Below are 18,512 nucleotides of genomic sequence, written 5' to 3'. Positions count from 1 at the left end.
ATCCCTTGCAACTCTCCTGGCAAGAACTTTACTGTATTCAGCCAGCCTTGAATCCGATTGATTTCTTCTCGCACGCTTCAGAAGTTGATTCTTCCTATGGATTTTATAACACAACCCACGGGTGATCCACGGCTTAATTGGGCAGTCACGCCTACCACTAAACTGTTTGTATGTAGTGTAACTATCCACAAGGCCAATCAATCGCGAGACAAAAACAGAATAGGCACTATCAACATCCAACTCCCGATAAACATCACACCACATCTCAACACGCAATGCAGCATTTAACCCCTGAAAATCAATCACCCGAGATTCAACCGATCTAGACTCACCCCCAGTAGTATTGGAATGAGAGTCCGACACAATGATCCTTAGGCTCACCAATGAGTGATCGGTAACACCAACATGCATGACTTGTGGAATCATATTACAAACCCTCATATTTGAGCATCTGTAATAGATGTGATCAATACAAGTGGCACTATTAGGTCCTATTCTTGTGGGCTCCCCAATAAGTGATTCAAGTTCATACTCTGCCATAAGCAAATCATACTGTGCACTTTGCCGCTTATTTAAAATGTCAATATTAATATCCCCCAGATCCCATAGATTACGACAATTCAACCTCTCAAGGCAAAGATTTAATTCATAATAGAACTCGGACACAGCGAACCTGTGTAGCCTATAAATGCAAAGAAATGTGAACGAGCTGCCAAAAACTAGGACACTTACACAGACACAATCCGCAGTTTTAAAAAGAACATCAATTTGTGAAGAAATACAGCGTGAATGAACATATACAATAACACCTCCTGATCGGTAGGAGTTATTACAAACTGCAAACATCTTATAATTATCCATCTGATAAACTGAAACCTCCTCCTCATTAACCCATACTTCTGTTCAACAAATAAAGTCAGGCTGTACAAAGTACGTCTGAACAGTTGCCAAGAAACTCTCAAAATTCTTAGAAATACTCCTAATGTTTTGGCTTAGTACCACGAACTCTGATTGGGTGGACATCTCCCTAAGAAAAAATCAGTAAAATTCAAAATAACAATTCAAAGAAAAAACACAATACGCAATGTCAAGCAAGAGAAAAATAAAATTAGAAGAAAAAAAATAAAAATGAACTAAATTAAGACAAAAAAATAAAGTCTAGTTAAGCTAAGTTGAAGAAGATTAAAACCTGAATTTAACAATTAAGATAAAAAAAGAACTTAAAATTGAGCAATTGCAAATAGTGTTAATCAAGTCTAGAGAAATCACTGAACGAATTAATAACAAAAGCCCTGTCTCCCTCCTTCTTCCTCATCAATATCTTCCCCTCATTCACCCAGATGAACTTGTAGCCCAGCCTCTTCCTCCAAATCTTAGCCTCCTTCAGGAGCTCCCTCCGACGGATCGTGAGCCTTTCATTTACAAATATTCGATGCTCCGTATCCCTGAGGTAAACGCCTCTAAAATTGTTCCTCTTGTGATGTTCCCTCCTTGCTGCCAAGATTTTCCTTTTGACCGTGGAATTACAGAGTTTCATGAGAAACATATTTCCACTCTCTCTGTCATTGCCGGAACCGGTCTTAACAAACTGGGTTTCTTCTATCTCATCAACACGCACATCAATATCAAGAGCACTCTTTAACACAATGATTGCACTCTCAGAGTGATTTGGCAAAATCATATCATCTGGTGCATTCTGAATTTCAAGAGTGTTAGATATCTCTCTCTGCATTTGATTGTCCCGTTCAGCCGTGAGCCTCAATACTTGTTCCTCCAGCTGGCCCACTCTCCCATCAGTTTTCAGTTTCTCCTCTCTCAACGTCTCAACAGTTGCATGCAACTTTCTATTTTCCAATGCAAGTTCATTCAGCATCTTCATTTCTTCCTCAAGTAACTCCACCTTACGTTGTACGAAAGCATTCAGCTCAATCAAATTATTGTTGACAGACATTATTGTAAGAGCCTCAGCAGAAATAGACATTCTTCTCGGAGCGGCCCTGCATTTGCTGCACTTGAAGGTGGATAGTTTCTTACTGATATGGTAAGGGGGTATGGACGCATGGTAAGGGGGGAAATGTAGAGCTTGAATAAATTTATTATATATATATTATATATTGTCCAAGGTGGATGGGGAGAGTCCAGTACATTTCTCATGATATGAGGCTATACACTATACACAATCAATGCTACTACCACTCCGGGTAATTTTTCCATCACAGGCCTCGCACTTCGACATATCCGGTATCAGTGCTCCAACAGGTGTAGAAGAAGATTGCATCAGGAATTGCACACGACTAACAGTCGTCACTAGAGGGAGAGAGTGGAGAGTGGAGCGGCTACTGCTGAGGTTGAAGCTGGAGCCGAGAGAGGAGCTGCATGTGCATGGATGGACGTCACTGACTGCCCCCAAGATTCTATCTATCTATCTATCATCTCAGGATTAGTTTCTCTTCTCATGTGAAAGTGAATTTGACATGAATTCCGTTATGTTTTTATTGTTCAAATTTGAGGAGTGAGAAATGTCATCTATACCCCCCAAATGTTCAAATTTGAGGAACTCTACTGTAGGTCAAAAATGAGGTTTTTCCAATTTTTCAAAAAAAATTTATATTACATTTTAGTTTTAATTCTCTTAATTGCCGACCTAATTAATTGTTGACAGCTTCTGAATTTTTTTCTGTATCTCCTTTTTTATAGACATCTTTCCTGCAAAAGAAATTAAAATTATTTTTCTAATTCTTAATCATATCATTTTTCTCTTACCAAAATCAGACAGTTTAGCCTCTTCAACTTGTTCTAGAAAGTCTGAAAAGTCCAGCCTGAGAAGCGTGGCTTTTTCTGTAATCTTTGAATGGACCTCTTTAAGACTTTCCAACTTTTTGAAAAAATCCTTTTCCATTTCCTCCATTTTATCAGCGCAGTTTTTCTCCGATTTCAATTTGAGTTCGATTTTTTGTTTCTCTTTTTGAGAACCGCACACAATGCCAAGTCCTTAATTTGACGTCAATAATCCTATGAGTGAAGTTGGATATAAATTGAAAATAAACCAACTTCATAAGTGAAGTTGATTCACTATCATTTTGTAAGCAACTTCACAAATTGATTTTAACTTTAAAACAAAATGAAATTTGGAGTATGTAGGGTGGAATAACCGGCTATCGCCATGTTTAGGAAAAAAATAAATTCATTTAATCATAACTTTTGAATCCCTGTTACAAGATAAGTCAAATTTGACACAAAGTTACTTAGATGTATTGGCTCTAGATACGTGAAAACAATAATCCTAGAACATAACGCTGGACTACTTAAAAAACTGATTTTTATTAATAATGCAAAAATAACCATTTCGTCGCCACTTTTTACCACTTTCTCGCCAGTTTTGTAAAATTTGTAACCACTTCTCGCCACCCACTTGAAAAGAACCACACTCGGTTATTTTAGGCTATGTTATGAAAAGAATACATTCACCATTTCTCTTTCCTTGTGATCACTTTATTATTACTCTCTTTAAATGATTTTTCTTCACTTTTATTTGAGAAATCAAATTATGGGGCTTTTGCAGAAAGTAAACAATGCAGATTTGACAACTGAGAATGTACGAAGTGAAGTTAGCGTCGCCTGTTGAAAAGATATGGCGACAGGTGGTAAAATCAATTCCAGAATATTACCACTTCTCGCCATGCCTCATTTTAACTGCTCGAACTCCAAGAGAGAGCAGTTTTCACAATCGACTTTTTTTTTCAACTTTGCAAAATTCTAGCTGCTAAACGGTAAGAGATATTGACTTCCGGTCTTCGGTGACCTCCCACAATGTCCATACATTCTATCGAACTAACTTCCCCAAATTACCCCCCACCCCTTGCCCTTCATGCGCTCCCTATCCCCCAAAAATAGGCAAAAAATTTGGTTTTTCTAATTTTAAAAATAATTGGCTCTTACGATTTCCTTCATTTTTGGATATGTCTTGGAGGTAGTCCAGCTAAACATTTCGTCCTTAGACACCTATCACCGGAAAATTCGCCATCTTGAATTATTCAAGGTCAAAAGTCAACCAGCCTGGAGGGCCTAATTTTCAACGGATTTGGACAAATTTGGACAGTTTTGAAAGATCTTTTAATTCTGAACCCGACTGCATCGGTCACAACCGGTGATGGATCGGGAAAGTAACGGTAATAGCCCTATTTTAAAAATACTGTTTTTCGCAATTTTCAGTCTTTTGACCCATTTAAAAAATCAACGGTAAGAGATATCAACTTCCGGTCTTCGGTGACCCCTCCTCAAATGACATTATCTCGAAAGTAATCACTTTGTTTTTACCCCCTCCCCCTTCATGCGCTCCCTATCCCCCAAAAATAGGCAAAAAATGAGGTTTTTCTAATTTAAAAAAAATTGGCTCTTACGATTTCCTTCATTTTTGGATATGTTATGGAGGTAGTCCAGCTGAACATTTCGTCCTTAGACACATATCACCGGAAAAATCGCTATCTTGAATTATTCAAGGTCAAAGGTCAACTAACCTAGAGGGCCTAATTTTCAACGGGTTTGGACAAATTTGGACATTTTTGAAAGATCTTTTAATTCTGAACCCGACTGCATCGGTCACAATCGGTGATGGATCGGGAAAGTAACGGTAATAGTCATATTTAAAAAAAAAACAGTTTTTCGCACTCTTCAGTCTTTTGACCCATTTAAAAAATCAATGGTAAGAGATATCAACTTCTGGTCCTCGGCGATCCCTCCTCAAATGACATTATCTCGAACGTAATTTTTTTTGTTTTCACCCCCTCCCCCTTCATACGCTCCCTATCCCCCAAAAATAGGCAAAAAATGAGGTTTTTCTAATTTAAAAAAAAAAAAATTGGCCCTGACGATTTTCTTCATTTTTGGATATGTTATGGAGGTAGTCCAGCTGAACATTTCGTCCTTAGACACCTATCACCGGAAAAATCGCCATCCTGAATTATTCAAGGTCAAAGGTAAACTAGCCTGGAGGGCCTAATTTTCAACGGATTTAGACAAATTTGGACATTTTTGAAAGATCTTTTAATTCTGAACCCGACTGCATCGGTCACAACCGGTGATGGATCGGGAAAGTAACGGTAATAGCCCTATTTTAAAAATACTGTTTTTCGCAAATTTCAGTCTTTTGACCCATTTAAAAAATCAACGGTAAGAGATATCAACTTACGGTCTTCGGTGACCCCTCCTCAAATGACATTATCTTGAACGTAGTTTTTTGTTTTTACCCCCTCCCCCTTCATACGCTCCCTATCCCCCAAAAATAGGCAAAAAATGAGGTTTTTCTAATTTTGAAAAAAATTGGCCTTGACGATTTCCTTCATTTTTGGATATGTTATGGAGGTAGTCCAGCTGAACATTTCGTCCTTAGACACCTATCACCGGAAAAATCGCCATCTTGAATTATTCAAGGTCAAAGGTAAACCAGCCTGTAGGGCCTAATTTTCAACGGATTTGGACAAATTTGGACATTTTTGAAAGATCTTTCAATTCTGAACCCGACTACATCGGTCACAACCGGTGATCTATCGGGAAAGTAACGGTAATAGTCCTATTTTAAAAAATACTGTTGCACGCAATTTTCAGTCTTTTGACCCATATAAAATTTAAACGGTAAAAGATATCAACTTCCGGTCTTCGGTGACCCCTCCTCAAATGACATTATCTTGAACGTAATTTTTTGTTTTTACCACCTCCCCCTTCATACGCTCCCTATCCCCCAAAAATAGGCAAAAAATGAGGTTTTTCTAATTTTAAAAAAAATTGGCTCTTACGATTTCCTTCATTTTTGGATATGTTATGGAGGTAGTCCAGCTGAACATTTCGTTTTTAGACACCTATCACCGGAAAAATCGCCATCTTGAATTATTCAAGGTCAAAGGTAAACCAGCCTGTAGGGCCTAATTTTCAACGGATTTGGACAAATTTGGACATTTTTGAAAGATCTTTCAATTCTGAACCCGACTACATCGGTCACAACCGGTGATCTATCGGGAAAGTAACGGTAATAGTCCTATTTTAAAAAATACTGTTGCACGCAATTTTCAGTCTTTTGACCCATATAAAATTTAAACGGTAAAAGATATCAACTTCCGGTCTTCGGTGACCCCTCCTCAAATGGCATTATCTTGAAAGTAATCTCTTTGGTTTTACCCCCTCCCCCTTCATGCGCTCCCTATCCCGCAAAAATAGGCAAATAATGAGGTTTTTCTAATTTAAAAAAAAATTGGCACTGACGATTTCCTTCATTTTTGGATATGTTATGGAGGTAGTCCAGCTGAACATTTAGTCCTTAGACACCTATCACCGGAAAAATCGCCATCTTGAATTATTCAAGGTCAAAGGTAAACCAGCCTGTAGGGCCTAATTTTCAACGGATTTGAACAAATTTTGACATTTTTGAAAGATCTTTTAATTCTGAACCCGACTGCATCGGTCACAATCGGTGATGGATCGGGAAAGTAACGGTAATAGTCCTATTAAAAAAAACTGTTTTTCGCAATTTTCAGTCTTTTGACCCATATAAAATTTAAACGGTAAGAAATATCAACTTCCGGTCTTCGGTGACCCCACCTCAAATGACATTATCTTGAAAGTAATCTCTTTGGTTTTACCCCCTCCCCCTTCATGCGCTCCCTATCCCCCAAAAATAGGCAAAAAATGAAGTTTTTCTAATTTAAAAAAAAATTGGCCCTGACGATTTTATACAAAAATAATATAAAATGAAATATTAATTGACTAAATACAAATTTTATGTATTCCACAAGTGCAATTAAATATTCAATAGACAAATTATTTACCCAAATAGGTATTTTTGGCCTGATGAAAATTTGACGACACTTTTAGTACATTTGGTAAGAGATGTTGGATTCGATGCACTTGCTTAAAATATTGCTCTAAAAAGTGATCAAAATCGTGAATCCAAAACGAATAATTATTATTTTTCGATTCTATGCGTAGAAGCAGAAACAATACAAAAAAAAAATTTCGACTCATTTATTTCATTAATTGCGAAAAATAGCGATTTCAATGTAAGTGGCGAGAAGTGGGGCACTGGCGAGAACTGGTGATTCCACCCTATTAAATTTACTTTCCGAAAAACTACAATGAAGAATATCGAGAGAGTTTCTTACAAAAAACTAGAAAAACAGTGAGAAAAATCCTGGTACAAACTATAGGGCAATAATTGCAATCTATACCTTACCAAGAGAATTGCTAACTTACACAAATGTCATACCATTTTATAATATGTATTACCACTGCAGCTCCCTGGACAAGAAAGAACAAAAATAGTAGAACAAAAAAAGTATATTGTAGAATGATATATTACGTGCGAGTTTCTGTTACGGTTAAGTTTGAAAATAAAATGCCGCCTGAAGTCAGTCTCAGATCATTTTTGGGATCTCCGGAATCTGTTTGGTGCTTATATGTGTGTGTATGGTCTATTATCACGAGAGGTGATAAAGTGCATGCCCCTCTCTACTGGCCTCTACCCCCTCAGACGACACTTTGAGCACTTTCGGGACTCTCACTCAGGGATATTAGCTGAAAATAGAGGATCGCCACTTCAGGAGGAAGGAAGAGGATCGTAATTGTACCTCAAACTTATCGGGCACTTCCTCAGCTAGAATTGTCACCTGCGGGCTTTATTCGCCACGGAATAAGAACATGGAATTCATCGGATCTACTTGACCACCACCTCACTAAAACCATGAGTACCTTTATGTTAAATGTTTTATATTTCTTAATTCGATTAAAATAATTTTATATGGGCCAATTTCTAAGTTCCCCTTCGATATATGGAAAATATGTTCGAGGATAGGGTCTGAAGAGAGTGGGGAAAGTGGGATTGTGAGAAACTTTGGAAGAGATCGGATTTTGTGACCAGTATTTGATCTGATGGTAAGGTGACGGGAGGAGGTGAAGTGGTAAGGCCTGGGGAGGTTAGAGAGATTCTTGGAGGGAGTTTTGTCTTGAGAAAATAAGAAAAATTAGTCAAGGAGTAAGTATTCGGGAACAATCTCATCCGGCAGCAAAAGAGAGCGTTATAGATAGTCCTCAATTAGCATCAACCTTGACTTTTTCCAAAAGACAAATCATAAGAAACACTTTGACAGGAAGGAATATATCGATAATTTGCAAAACTCCTTATTATAACAGATGCCATTATGTAATGTACCTGATCGTTCTGCTAAATAAGCTGCAGTAAAAGGAAATTTTCAAAAAGTGTCAGGTGTATTAAAGGAGTGTATCACAATTAATCAGAAAATCCGTCATAATATTTTATTTTAATTCATAGACAAACTGTTGTGGTGGGAATAGTATGAATGACGGATAACAGGACAAGAGTATCGGAAAGCTCTCTGTTCAGTAGATTGGAGTCCCACCTGAGTCAAGCTGGTATACAAACTTTCCATGTGAATGTGACTTTTGATAGCGTCCTTCTGAAAGACACCTCATTTCTTCTCCAGAGCCCTACGTCCGACTAACCAAGCTTTCCAAACAGCTGCCAAAGAGAAAGCATCCAGATAATCTCGCAAAAAATGTCGCTGATGTGTAATTTCTCTTATTAGCCCTGGGATTCTTCTATCCTGAGAATTTTACATATCAGCATGTATATGGCGTTTTGCGATATAATTTGGCATTCGATTGTGTAGTCTTTATCTGATTATGCATCTCACTGATAGCCTTACCTTTGATAAGTTCGGTGGGGCAGAAACGAAAATGAGAGGACAACTAGAGAGCCCGAAATAGCATTTTCGTTATAGATATAAGTCTGATGCTCTTTCTTTTTACCACTGCACTGCTCCATTCACGAGTTTTTGGCTAGTTTGGATCCAGAAAATATACTAAATTTCATCCTATATTGTCTACAACGTCAGTAATGGTTCAACCATAGAGTCCACTTCAGATTCAATTTTTCCAAAATGATTCGATGATGCAGTGGATCATTCTTCAAAAAAGCGTTCTCAGCTTTTTCACCCCCACGTAAACAAAGATTGACTCATAGCACGACCAATCCACTCAGAGATCCTACCATAAAGTTAATCACGCCTGCCTTAGAGTTTTTTCTTATGATTACGTAGGTTCGTGAACTCCTGAGCAGCTTGATTCATTATAAAATGTCACAAGAATTGAGTCATTGCAACCGCGATTCCTTGAATTAGAGAAACATCGACGCTTTCGCGGCGACAAGCTCCTTCTGTTAGACATCTTGCAAAAAAAAAGTAAGGTGATTAAGAAAAAAATATATAGGAATTTTTACCTATTTTTGTTTTTTTCTTTCTTGTCACGAGAGTACTGCTGCCTCCATTTATTTTTGTCAATCACACACTGTCAATTTGACAGTAGCCATTTACACGCATGCTTTCTATGACTAAAAATGTACTTGGAAAAATGACGAAAGGTCCATGGACTTGTCTGTGAAAATATGAGATTTTATTCTTCTTCTTTATTTTATTTGCGCGGCTGTCGGAAGATCTATGGCCACAGAAATATATTTGAATTTGAATTATGGTGTTGCAAGTTATTGTCTGAAAAATATTCGCAATACTAAAATTTTCATAAAATAATCGCGACAAACGAATATTCGCGAAATTGATGAAAAGAAATACGCAAAATATTCGTTTCAAATACTAGCTGAAGTAATGCGTTAATAAAAATATAGTTCTTTTACTTAAGATGAATCTAGGTGGACTACTTCAATTATTTTTTAAAAATTGAAAATAAAAATTTCAGAGTATATTGTTCAAATGGAATTCTAAATGCTTAGAAGTTTGAATGCTTACAAATAAAAAGTGCTTTTTAAGGCTTTAAAACTAATATTACAGTAGACTCTCTCTCAATCGGGAATATGGGGCGAAATGTCATCCGGTTTAGCGATAGAATTGAGCGTCAAAGCCTTTGTAAACTCCACAAAAAGCGCTCAATTATAAAGAATCACGATAAAATAGGAAAAAATACAGCGAATTTGAGCGAGTTAGCTTCATAATTAAGCGTGAAAATTGTCACCAAAATTTGACGCCCAATTGAAAAAGAGCCGATTGAGTGAGAGTCTACTGTATTCCAAAGAAATTCTCAATTAGCATTGATGAAACTCAACAATAATATATTTTAATAAATTTTATAGATTTATAAATATTAATATAATTATTATTATAATAAAATTTTATTTATAAATATAAATACAATTTACCAAATTTGTCATATACATGTTTAATTTTATTGCTTTTTCTAACAAATTAGGATGACATAAAGAAAAAGATATATGCGCCAAGATTCACAAATTTAGGGCTATTAACTCCGTCCAGATTCAGCTTCCCTGATTTTTGTGTTCAAACCAGAACATAATAAAAATGAAAGGATAATTACGATGCTTCCATTCCATACTATGCTATCTCAGAATGACAACATTTCAGGAGAGCCATTTGAAGTTGGCGATTTCCTATGCTGCCTGTGTAATTTTTTTTCGAAAAAAATGAATATCTCGTTACCCGGATGTCGGATGACCACCAAATTTTCACCAGTTGTAGATCTCGGTCCCAGGAACTACATATCTCTCGGAGTAATATAAAGCTAAGTCGACTTAGCATAGTATGGAATGGAGCCGTCGATTGTCTCAGTAACTTTTTTGAATATAAAATTTGGATTTATTCAAATTCTGTTTTTGCCAAGATACAAAAATTACGTTCGTCGTCTTTAGCCTTAAATATAATTTAATGGGTATTACGATTTAGCTAACACTTAAGAAACAGATAAACAACAAATTTATTTAAATTAAATGGTTTTATCAAATTAATTCTTCGATGCTGAAAGACACAACTCCATTGATATAGCCATGTAAGACTTGCAAGCCATTATGGGTTATCAGGCTTTAAGCAAATTTTGGCGAAAGTGACTGTACAAAAATCCTAATCCTGTCTCACAACACCTCAAAATTTGACTCTTTCCTGAAGTACCAAAAGATCAAGTTGCGTGGAAGATAACTCCATGTTTCCTAAGCCCAAGAGATCATCTGGCATTATGTGTTAAAAATTACTGAAATGAATGAATGGAATAAATAAAAGTACACAAGAAACAGTTGATAAATAAATATCAATAAAGCATACTGAGTTATGGCTTCTATACACAGCAAGTAATTTCGTAAAAATTTTTTTTTTTAAATCTCAATTATCGTTTTAGGCAGAAATATCTAATTTAGATTAAAAAAAATCATTTTTTCTATTGCATTCAGTGTGTTATCAGTTATAGATGTCATTAATGTTTTCTAGATTTAATCCAGTAAATGTTGTCTATTCATAGGTTTTAACATCAGCAAAAAAGTATATTGGCTTATGGTCCGAAAAATATTGTTGTGGATGGGATCGTCTTACCGGACAGCAGCAGCAGCTCTTCTTCTCAGACTCTCAACTTCCAGACTCAATTTCCCACTGACAGCAGAAATGTAAACACTGAGTTGTCAGAAAGTGTGTGTTTTGTTCACAATTCCGCAAGGGGGCACAACTTTCGTTTAGAGGGTGCAAATTGACTTTATTTAGTTCTTGTGTGATGCTGAAGAGGGACAAGTGTTCTTAAAAGGGCCAAACAAAAACAATAATCAGTTTAACTGACAGCAAATATTGCAAAGGGGGAGTTCCCTTCACAGAAGGGGTATTTGGTGGCCTGGCGCCCTGTGGTATTGGCCACACAACAATTGGAGGTGCGGCCGGCCTTTAACTGGTAAGATCCTACTGAATCTCCTGATCAGCCCACTGCCTATCCTCTTCCGTCAGCAGAATGTGCAGGCAGTCACCAGCTGGGGTCGCACACACTGAGGTGCCTCCGGAGGGACGAGATGGTTGGCCAGAGGTTAGGGATCTCAATCCCACATGCACCAGAGAACGGAACCTAGCGCAGCCGAACTCGGAGTTTGGCCCAGACTCGGCTTGGCCCAGCAGGAACAGGGCGCGCAGCCTTCGGCGCTGAATCTCTCGACCCGCTCGACGTGTTCTGGAAGCTGGTTGGGAGGAGCCACCTGTGGTGGTGCCCTGGCTGGGAGGGTTTTTGGCGGGAGGGTTCCCCGGACAGCGGGACACCTGCAGAGGGGGGAAGAGTGGCCAGGACGGCGTCCAAAGCCTCTGCCGTGGCACTGCGGACTCCTGGATTCGAGAACGTAAGTAAAGTGGCCAGATCGGAACTAAACGCCGCTCGGGGGTTGACGTTCCGGAGGACTACCTCCACGCGGCGCCGTACCTCCCGGAGGTGTTGGCCTCTTGGCAACGCCGTCAATCGCCCAGCGATCCCGGCCTGGATCCGAAACGCGTCAGGGGCGCGATAACGAACGGGGTTCTTGGGAAATAAAGGTTTCCCGCGCGCTAGTCGTGGCCCTGACACTGGAAATAAGGACAGGGACAAAGTGAGTCGATAGTGTGGCAAAACAGGGGTTTTTACTGGGAGCAATAGAGAGCGTCGGGCACTAGGCTGCGCTTCAGTATGCCCTAATATACCAGTGAGAAAGAGAGAGATGCCTATACTAACTTACTTCTCGTGTTTTAAGTTCACCACAAGATTGCTTTGGGGAACGGGAGTCGAGATACTCCAAAGAGACAGATAAACGTTTACTCAAACAAGGTCTATTGTAGGCATTTGTGGCGTTCTCCCGAAGTATATGACCAATTTAAAACAATGCTTGCTGTCGCTCAATATCCCTTCTTTTATGCCGAATCTTGCCCCCTAAAGATCCGGCACAACACGGCCCCCTCCTTAATTTTGGCCGTCTCGGCCAACATCAGCTCCCCGGTAAGGGGCCAGCCGATTTACGTGTACTACCCGGGGACGACCACGCGAGGCCTTCCGAATACGGTAAACGGCATCATTAATCTTATCCGAAACCTGGTAGGGTCCCTCCCAATTACTTTGTAATTTCGGTGATCTTCCAACCTTCCTGAAAGGGTTATATAGCCAAACTGACTGACCTGATGAAAATGTTAAAAAGTTTTGACCTCGATCGTAGTAGTCTTTGGCAACTTTGGAAGCCACATTTAGGTTGTGTCGCCCACCTTGATGAATTTCATGCATCCTTTGCCGTAAATCCTCGACGAATGGTAATTCGGCACTTTCATCTGGTGGTCTCCCGCAAGCCAGATCTACAGTCAATCTCAAATTCCTCCCAAGTACCATTTGAGCAGGGGTGTATCCCGTAGATCAATGCCTCGCGCTCCTGTATGCTAATAAAAACAAAGGGAGAAGCAGATCCCAGTCGCTCTGCTGATCATTCACGAACTTGGCCAGGAAGTCTAACAAGGTCCTGTTTAGCCTCTCAACCATGCCATCAGACTGTGGGTGTAGGGGAGTAGTGCGAGTCTTGTGAGCTCCGAGAACCTCCAACACTTTACGGAATACCTCTGATTCGTAATTTCTCCCTTGATCAGAGTGGAATTCCCCGGGGACGCCGTATCGGCTAACAACCAAATCCACAAAAGCTCGGGCCACCGTTTCCGCTGTCTGATCAGGGATCGCCGCGACTTCCGGCATTTAGTAAAATAATCCACGAACATGACAATGTACCGGTTTCCCCTTGCCGTCACGGGAAATGGGCCTAAGATGTCGGAAGCTACCCTCTCAAAAGGTTCCCCCGACACTCGGGGTTGTAAAGGAGCTACAATTCTTCTGCCCGGCCCCTTGCGGGCAGCGCATACATCGCACTCACGACAGAGCTTCTCAACGGCGGTCCGGCTTCCGACAGCATAGAACCTTTCCTTCAGGCGATCAAGCGTCCGACTAATTCCGAAGTGTCCCCCGGACGGAGCAGTGTGTAATTCCCTCAACAGCGTAGGCAACATCCTTTCCGGCAGAACCCAAAAATTCTTAGAGTTTCCTGGCCTTCCAGTCTCCCACTGATAACAAATTACACCCCGCTCCAGCTTCAGCGACGCAAACAAACCCCAAAATCTCTTCAGCAGAGCAGGTCCACCCGAAATCGCCTCCCACTCCGGCCGTTCACCCTGACTTAACAAAAGCTTTACCTCCCTCAACACATCATCATCTTCCGTAGCCGCCGCGATATCTGTTGCTAACTCCGAACTAACCGCTACCGGTCTTAATGGGGCGTTGTTGTGCGCACACGAGTCCTCCGAGGACAGCTCCTCGACCAACATTCGCTCCTCCACTCGATCGCAATGCCCACCATCGGAAACTGCACAAGGTCGTCGAGAGAAGGCGTCAGCATTTTCGTGTACTCGCCCAGCCCGATGCCTCAATTCAAAGTCGTACTGGCCTAGTTTCTCTAACCATCGTGCTAGCTGCCCCTCTGGGCTTTTCATGGTTAGCAACCATCGCAGAGTGGCATGGTCACTTCGAATTAGGAAATGACGTCCGTACAAGAAGTGGTGGAAATGGGAGACAGCCTTCACCACTGCCAAAAGTTCCCTCCGTGTGGCACAATAATTTCGCTCGGGTCCCGATAGAGCTTGGCTATAGTAGGCTATCACCTTTTCAGTCCCATCCTGAACCTGCTGCAACACGGCTCCCACACCCACAGCACTCGTGTCACAATCCAGGACATATTCGCCCTCATCATGCGGGTACGAAAGTATCGGAGAGCTGGTGAGACACCTCTTCAGCATCTCAAAACAGGCCTGACACTCCGATGACCATTGAAACCTAACCGACTTCTCCGTTAACCGGTGTAATGGCCGGGCGATATCGGCGAACTAGGGGACAAACCGACGGTAATAGGAACAAAGTCCCAGAAATTGCCGTACATGAGTCTTATTACGCGGTACAGGCCAATTTTCCACAGCCTCCAATTTAGATGGAGCTGCCTGAATGCCCTCCCCCGAGACAACATGTCCCAAATACTCGACGCTCCTTTGAAAAAATTTGCATTTTCGATGGGATGCTTTCAGGTTCGCAGCCCATAGCTTTTCTAAAACCAAATCTAAGCGATGTATGCCTTCTTCGAAGGTTCGACTGGGCACAATTATGTCGTCCAAGTATACAAGGCATGTGTCCCATTGCAATCCAGCCAGGGCTGCACTCATTAATCTTTCAAAGGTTGCAACGGCATTGCAAAGACCAAAACTCATCACCACCCACTGGTAAAGTCCTCTACCTGTAGTGAAGGCGGTTTTTTCCTTGTCCGCATGCCTCGTGGAGCATTGCCAATACCCGGAGCACAGATCTAAGACCGAGAACCAAGAAGACCCTCTTAGAGCATCCAGGGTGTCATCGATTCTAGGCAAAGGAAAAGAATCCTTCTTGGTTACGGAATTTAACCGGCTGTAATCTACACAAAACCTAGTGGTGCCATCTTTTTTCTTCACCAACACCACCGGCGATGCCCACGGGCTCGTAGAAGGCTCTATCACTCCTTGTTGCAACATGTCCTCCACTAGACGTTCCATCTCACTGGCTTTGGCGATCGGAAATCTTCGAGGGGGTTGCTTGATAGGGGCATGATCTCCAGTACCTATAGCGTGCTCGGCCAACTCAGTGCGCCCTATATCCCATGGGGTCTTGGAGAACACATTAGAGTGTTTCAGGAGCAATCCACGCACCTTTCCAGCTTGGGATTCCGTCAAACCCCGTACAGCCTGACCATACAGTTCTCGGAGATATTCCGGAACCTTCACAACTTCCAATATTTCACCCCTGTTTATGTTTTTTCTAGGACAGCAGTTATAGGTTCCAAATCGGCAAGCCAGGCTCCTCCGGGGACCGTCTTGGCTTCACAGGTGCACAAGCGAATTACCCCGTCCTTACGAGTCAGCTCCGTAAGGTTACCCTCCTCAAAGACCAATTTCATGGATTTTAAATCCAAGCGGGCTACCCGTTGTTGCAGAAAAGTCAGTCCAAGGACGCAGTCTTCAACGATATCTGCTACAAACACCGTGACTTGCAGGGTGCATGCATCCAAAGTCAACAGTACCTCTAACTCTCCCAGAATTGGGGAGTTCTGCCCAGTGGCTGTAGTCAGAACCCACTTTACGGGTCGGAGGGATGGCTTGGGATTGAGAGCCTCATATATTCTACGACTTATTAACGTGTAATTGGCTCCAGTGTCTACTACTATCTCGCACGCTACATTTCCCACACACCCATTGACTACCAGGCCTCGAGCAGAGTAATTTACAGCAGCCCCATAACCAGGCCCGACACGAGTACCACGGCACAAAGGCCCTATTGACCTTGTGTCACCGATCGACGCCGAAGGAGCACCACTACGCCCCTGTGTTCCGGTTGCGCCAGCATCGTCCACTGCGGGAACCCAGGCTGGTGGTGTGCAGGACCGTGCGCGCCACCCGGTGGAACTTCCGTTCCTTTCAGAGCTTCTTGTATCACTCCTTTCAGAGCTTCCTGTACTACCCCTTTCAGAGCCTCCAAACCCAAAATTTCCTCCCTTCTTTTTGTAATTAACAAACTTCTTTTTGTTTCCAGATGAAGTAGGAGCTCCACCAGACTGCCCGGATAACGGGTCAGATCGTCTGTCAACCTCCCCGGAAGACGGCTCGGCAACCACACCCACCAAAGCAGCCCTGAATACACTTCGTGAAGCTCTATTTGCTTCACGTGCAGCATCATAGTCTATGGCAGCATAAACTGCCTGCTCCAAGGTACAGGGCCGGGTCAGCCTAACCAGATCCTGTAGATCCAGATCTGCAAACCCGTCCACAAACTGACCCAGAGCTATCTTGTCACGTGCACTCTCCGGACAATCCCGGAAAGCCAGATGAGTCAGTTTCTGAATCTCGAGCGCAAAAGCTCCAATTTCTTTCCTGGGGAGCTGTCTTCGGCTCCTTAAATTCAGGTGAGACATTCCCTGCTGAAATTCACGACCGAACCGAGTTCGCAGGGCTCTCACCAAGTCCACCAGGTTATTACGCTTAGCGAGAGGGATCTCAAACAACACTGCCAGAGCCTCACCCCGCAAAGAAGAAGCCAGCATAATAGCCTGCTCCACCGCATTCCAGTTGCGCGCCCTCGCCACCATCTCAAACTGTAATAAATAGTCCTCTAAAACAGCTTTGCCATCATAAGTGTCTACCTTTAATTTCAATCGATCCGGATCCCTACACTGAGAGTTTATCCCAAGATCCCCCAAACCCTCCCCAACGTTAGAACCCCTTAAGGAATTTCGCGTCAGCGGATTCGGAATGCGCCCAGTCTGAATCTGAGTCACCTGTATATTTCCGGAAAGAGGTGAAGCACCTGGCGACTGTGGTTGGCCAGGAGAATCATTATTCCCCAGATTTACAGTTTCCGAGGCCAAAAATCCCAATCGACTAGTTTCCAAAACATTTCGATCTTCTTCCAGAATTTGGGCTATACTAGGCGTTTCTACCGGATTTACCCGACCCCCAACGGCCCCAGTAGAGCTAAACTCCGGAGGAAACTGGAAAGAAAACTTCTCTGCTCGCTGCGGAGCGACCGAGGGTAACGCATTTCCGGACGATCGTCCGGTCATATTTAGAGTCCACAAGCTAAACTGCTGCTTTAACTCAGCCAATTCCCTCTCGGCTCTTTCCTCTCTCTGCCTCTGCAGCTCCTCCGCCCTTGCCTGTCTCTCCCGAATCTCAGTCAAAGCCCGATTTTGCCGATTATTCATGCCATGAAGCATCTCATAATAGCGTTCCATTTTCTCCTCCATCCAGGCCTTGAGTCCCGATAAAATCTGCCCAGCGTCCTCCATGATTCCGAGTGATCAGATCAATCCCACTTCTGACACCAGTGTTGTGGATGGGATCGTCTTACCGGACAGCAGCGGCAGCTCTTTCTTCTCAGACTCTCAACTTCCAGACTAAATTTCCCACTGACGGCAGAAATGTAAACAATGAGTTGTCAGAAAGTGTGTCTTTTATTCACAATTCCGCAAGGTGGCACAACTTTCGTTTAGAGGGTGCAAATTGACTTTATTTAGTTCTTATGTGATGCTGAAGAGGTTTCCCGCGCGCTAGTCGTGGCCCTGACACTGGAAATAGGGACAGGGACAAAGTGAGTCGGTAGTGTGGCAAAACAGGGGTTTTCACTGGGAGCAATAGAGAGCGTCGGGCACTAGGCTGCGCTTCAGTATGCCCTAATATACCAGTGAGAAAGAGGAAGATGCCTATACTAACTCACTTATTTCTCGTATTTTTAAGTTTATTTATTTATTTATTCATACACTCGAGCACAATGCGCCCCATACCACTAAGAACCCACAACCCACCCCTACCCTGACGCTGGTACTCGAGCGGCGGCCGCCGCCGTCTTCACAACAGCTTCCACGGGTAAACAGCGGAAACCCCGCTTCCGACCGAATCACAGAATTTACATAATTTAAAATACATAAATTTTTAATTGTGAATTTATAAATGGTTCAGAGCAGGATAGTGGGTAGCGTGAGAAGTTAGCAAAGGGTCGAGGTAAGTGAATGGCTTGAAAATCATGGGATTGTCGTGTTGCCATCACTGAGATTGCAATCAATGCGCAAATTCGAACAAAAGTAAGGAAAAAGGAAAAAAAGATACCACAACCGA

General features: G+C 41.9%; 1 protein-coding gene across 1 annotated transcript; it reads right to left on the bottom strand.

The window, feature by feature from the left end:
* Positions 1-11,744: 11,744 nt before the first annotated feature.
* LOC129808478 (uncharacterized) lies at positions 11,745-17,686 on the bottom strand. The gene is made up of 4 exons (XM_055858258.1): positions 15,760-17,686; positions 14,760-15,631; positions 13,564-14,708; positions 11,745-12,048 (listed from the first exon to the last, which is right to left on the bottom strand). Exons 1-4 carry the CDS (start codon positions 17,684-17,686, stop codon positions 11,745-11,747), a joined length of 4,248 nt encoding a protein of 1,415 aa, XP_055714233.1.
* Between the last annotated feature and the right edge of the window lie 826 nt (positions 17,687-18,512).

The sequence above is a fragment of the Phlebotomus papatasi genome, chromosome 4, assembly GCF_024763615.1.
Source record: "Phlebotomus papatasi isolate M1 chromosome 4, Ppap_2.1, whole genome shotgun sequence".
In the NCBI taxonomy this organism is placed as follows: Eukaryota; Metazoa; Arthropoda; class Insecta; order Diptera; family Psychodidae; genus Phlebotomus; species Phlebotomus papatasi.
This window is presented reverse-complemented; position numbering and strand designations above follow the sequence as displayed.

What these genes read in the sequence shown, in the direction of transcription:
- LOC129808478 (XM_055858258.1), bottom strand. Translation starts at nt 17,686, where the DNA reads ATGGAGGACGCTGGGCAGATTTTATCGGGACTCAAGGCCTGGATGGAG. An exon ending in TACCGCGTAATAAGACTCAT is followed by an intron (nt 14,709 to 14,759) that starts GTACGGCAATTT and finishes TTTGTCCCCTAG; the next exon opens with TTCGCCGATATCGCCCGGCC. An exon ending in GTGACGGCAAGGGGAAACCG is followed by an intron (nt 12,049 to 13,563) that starts GTACATTGTCAT and finishes AAACCCTCCCAG; the next exon opens with CCAGGGCACCACCACAGGTG.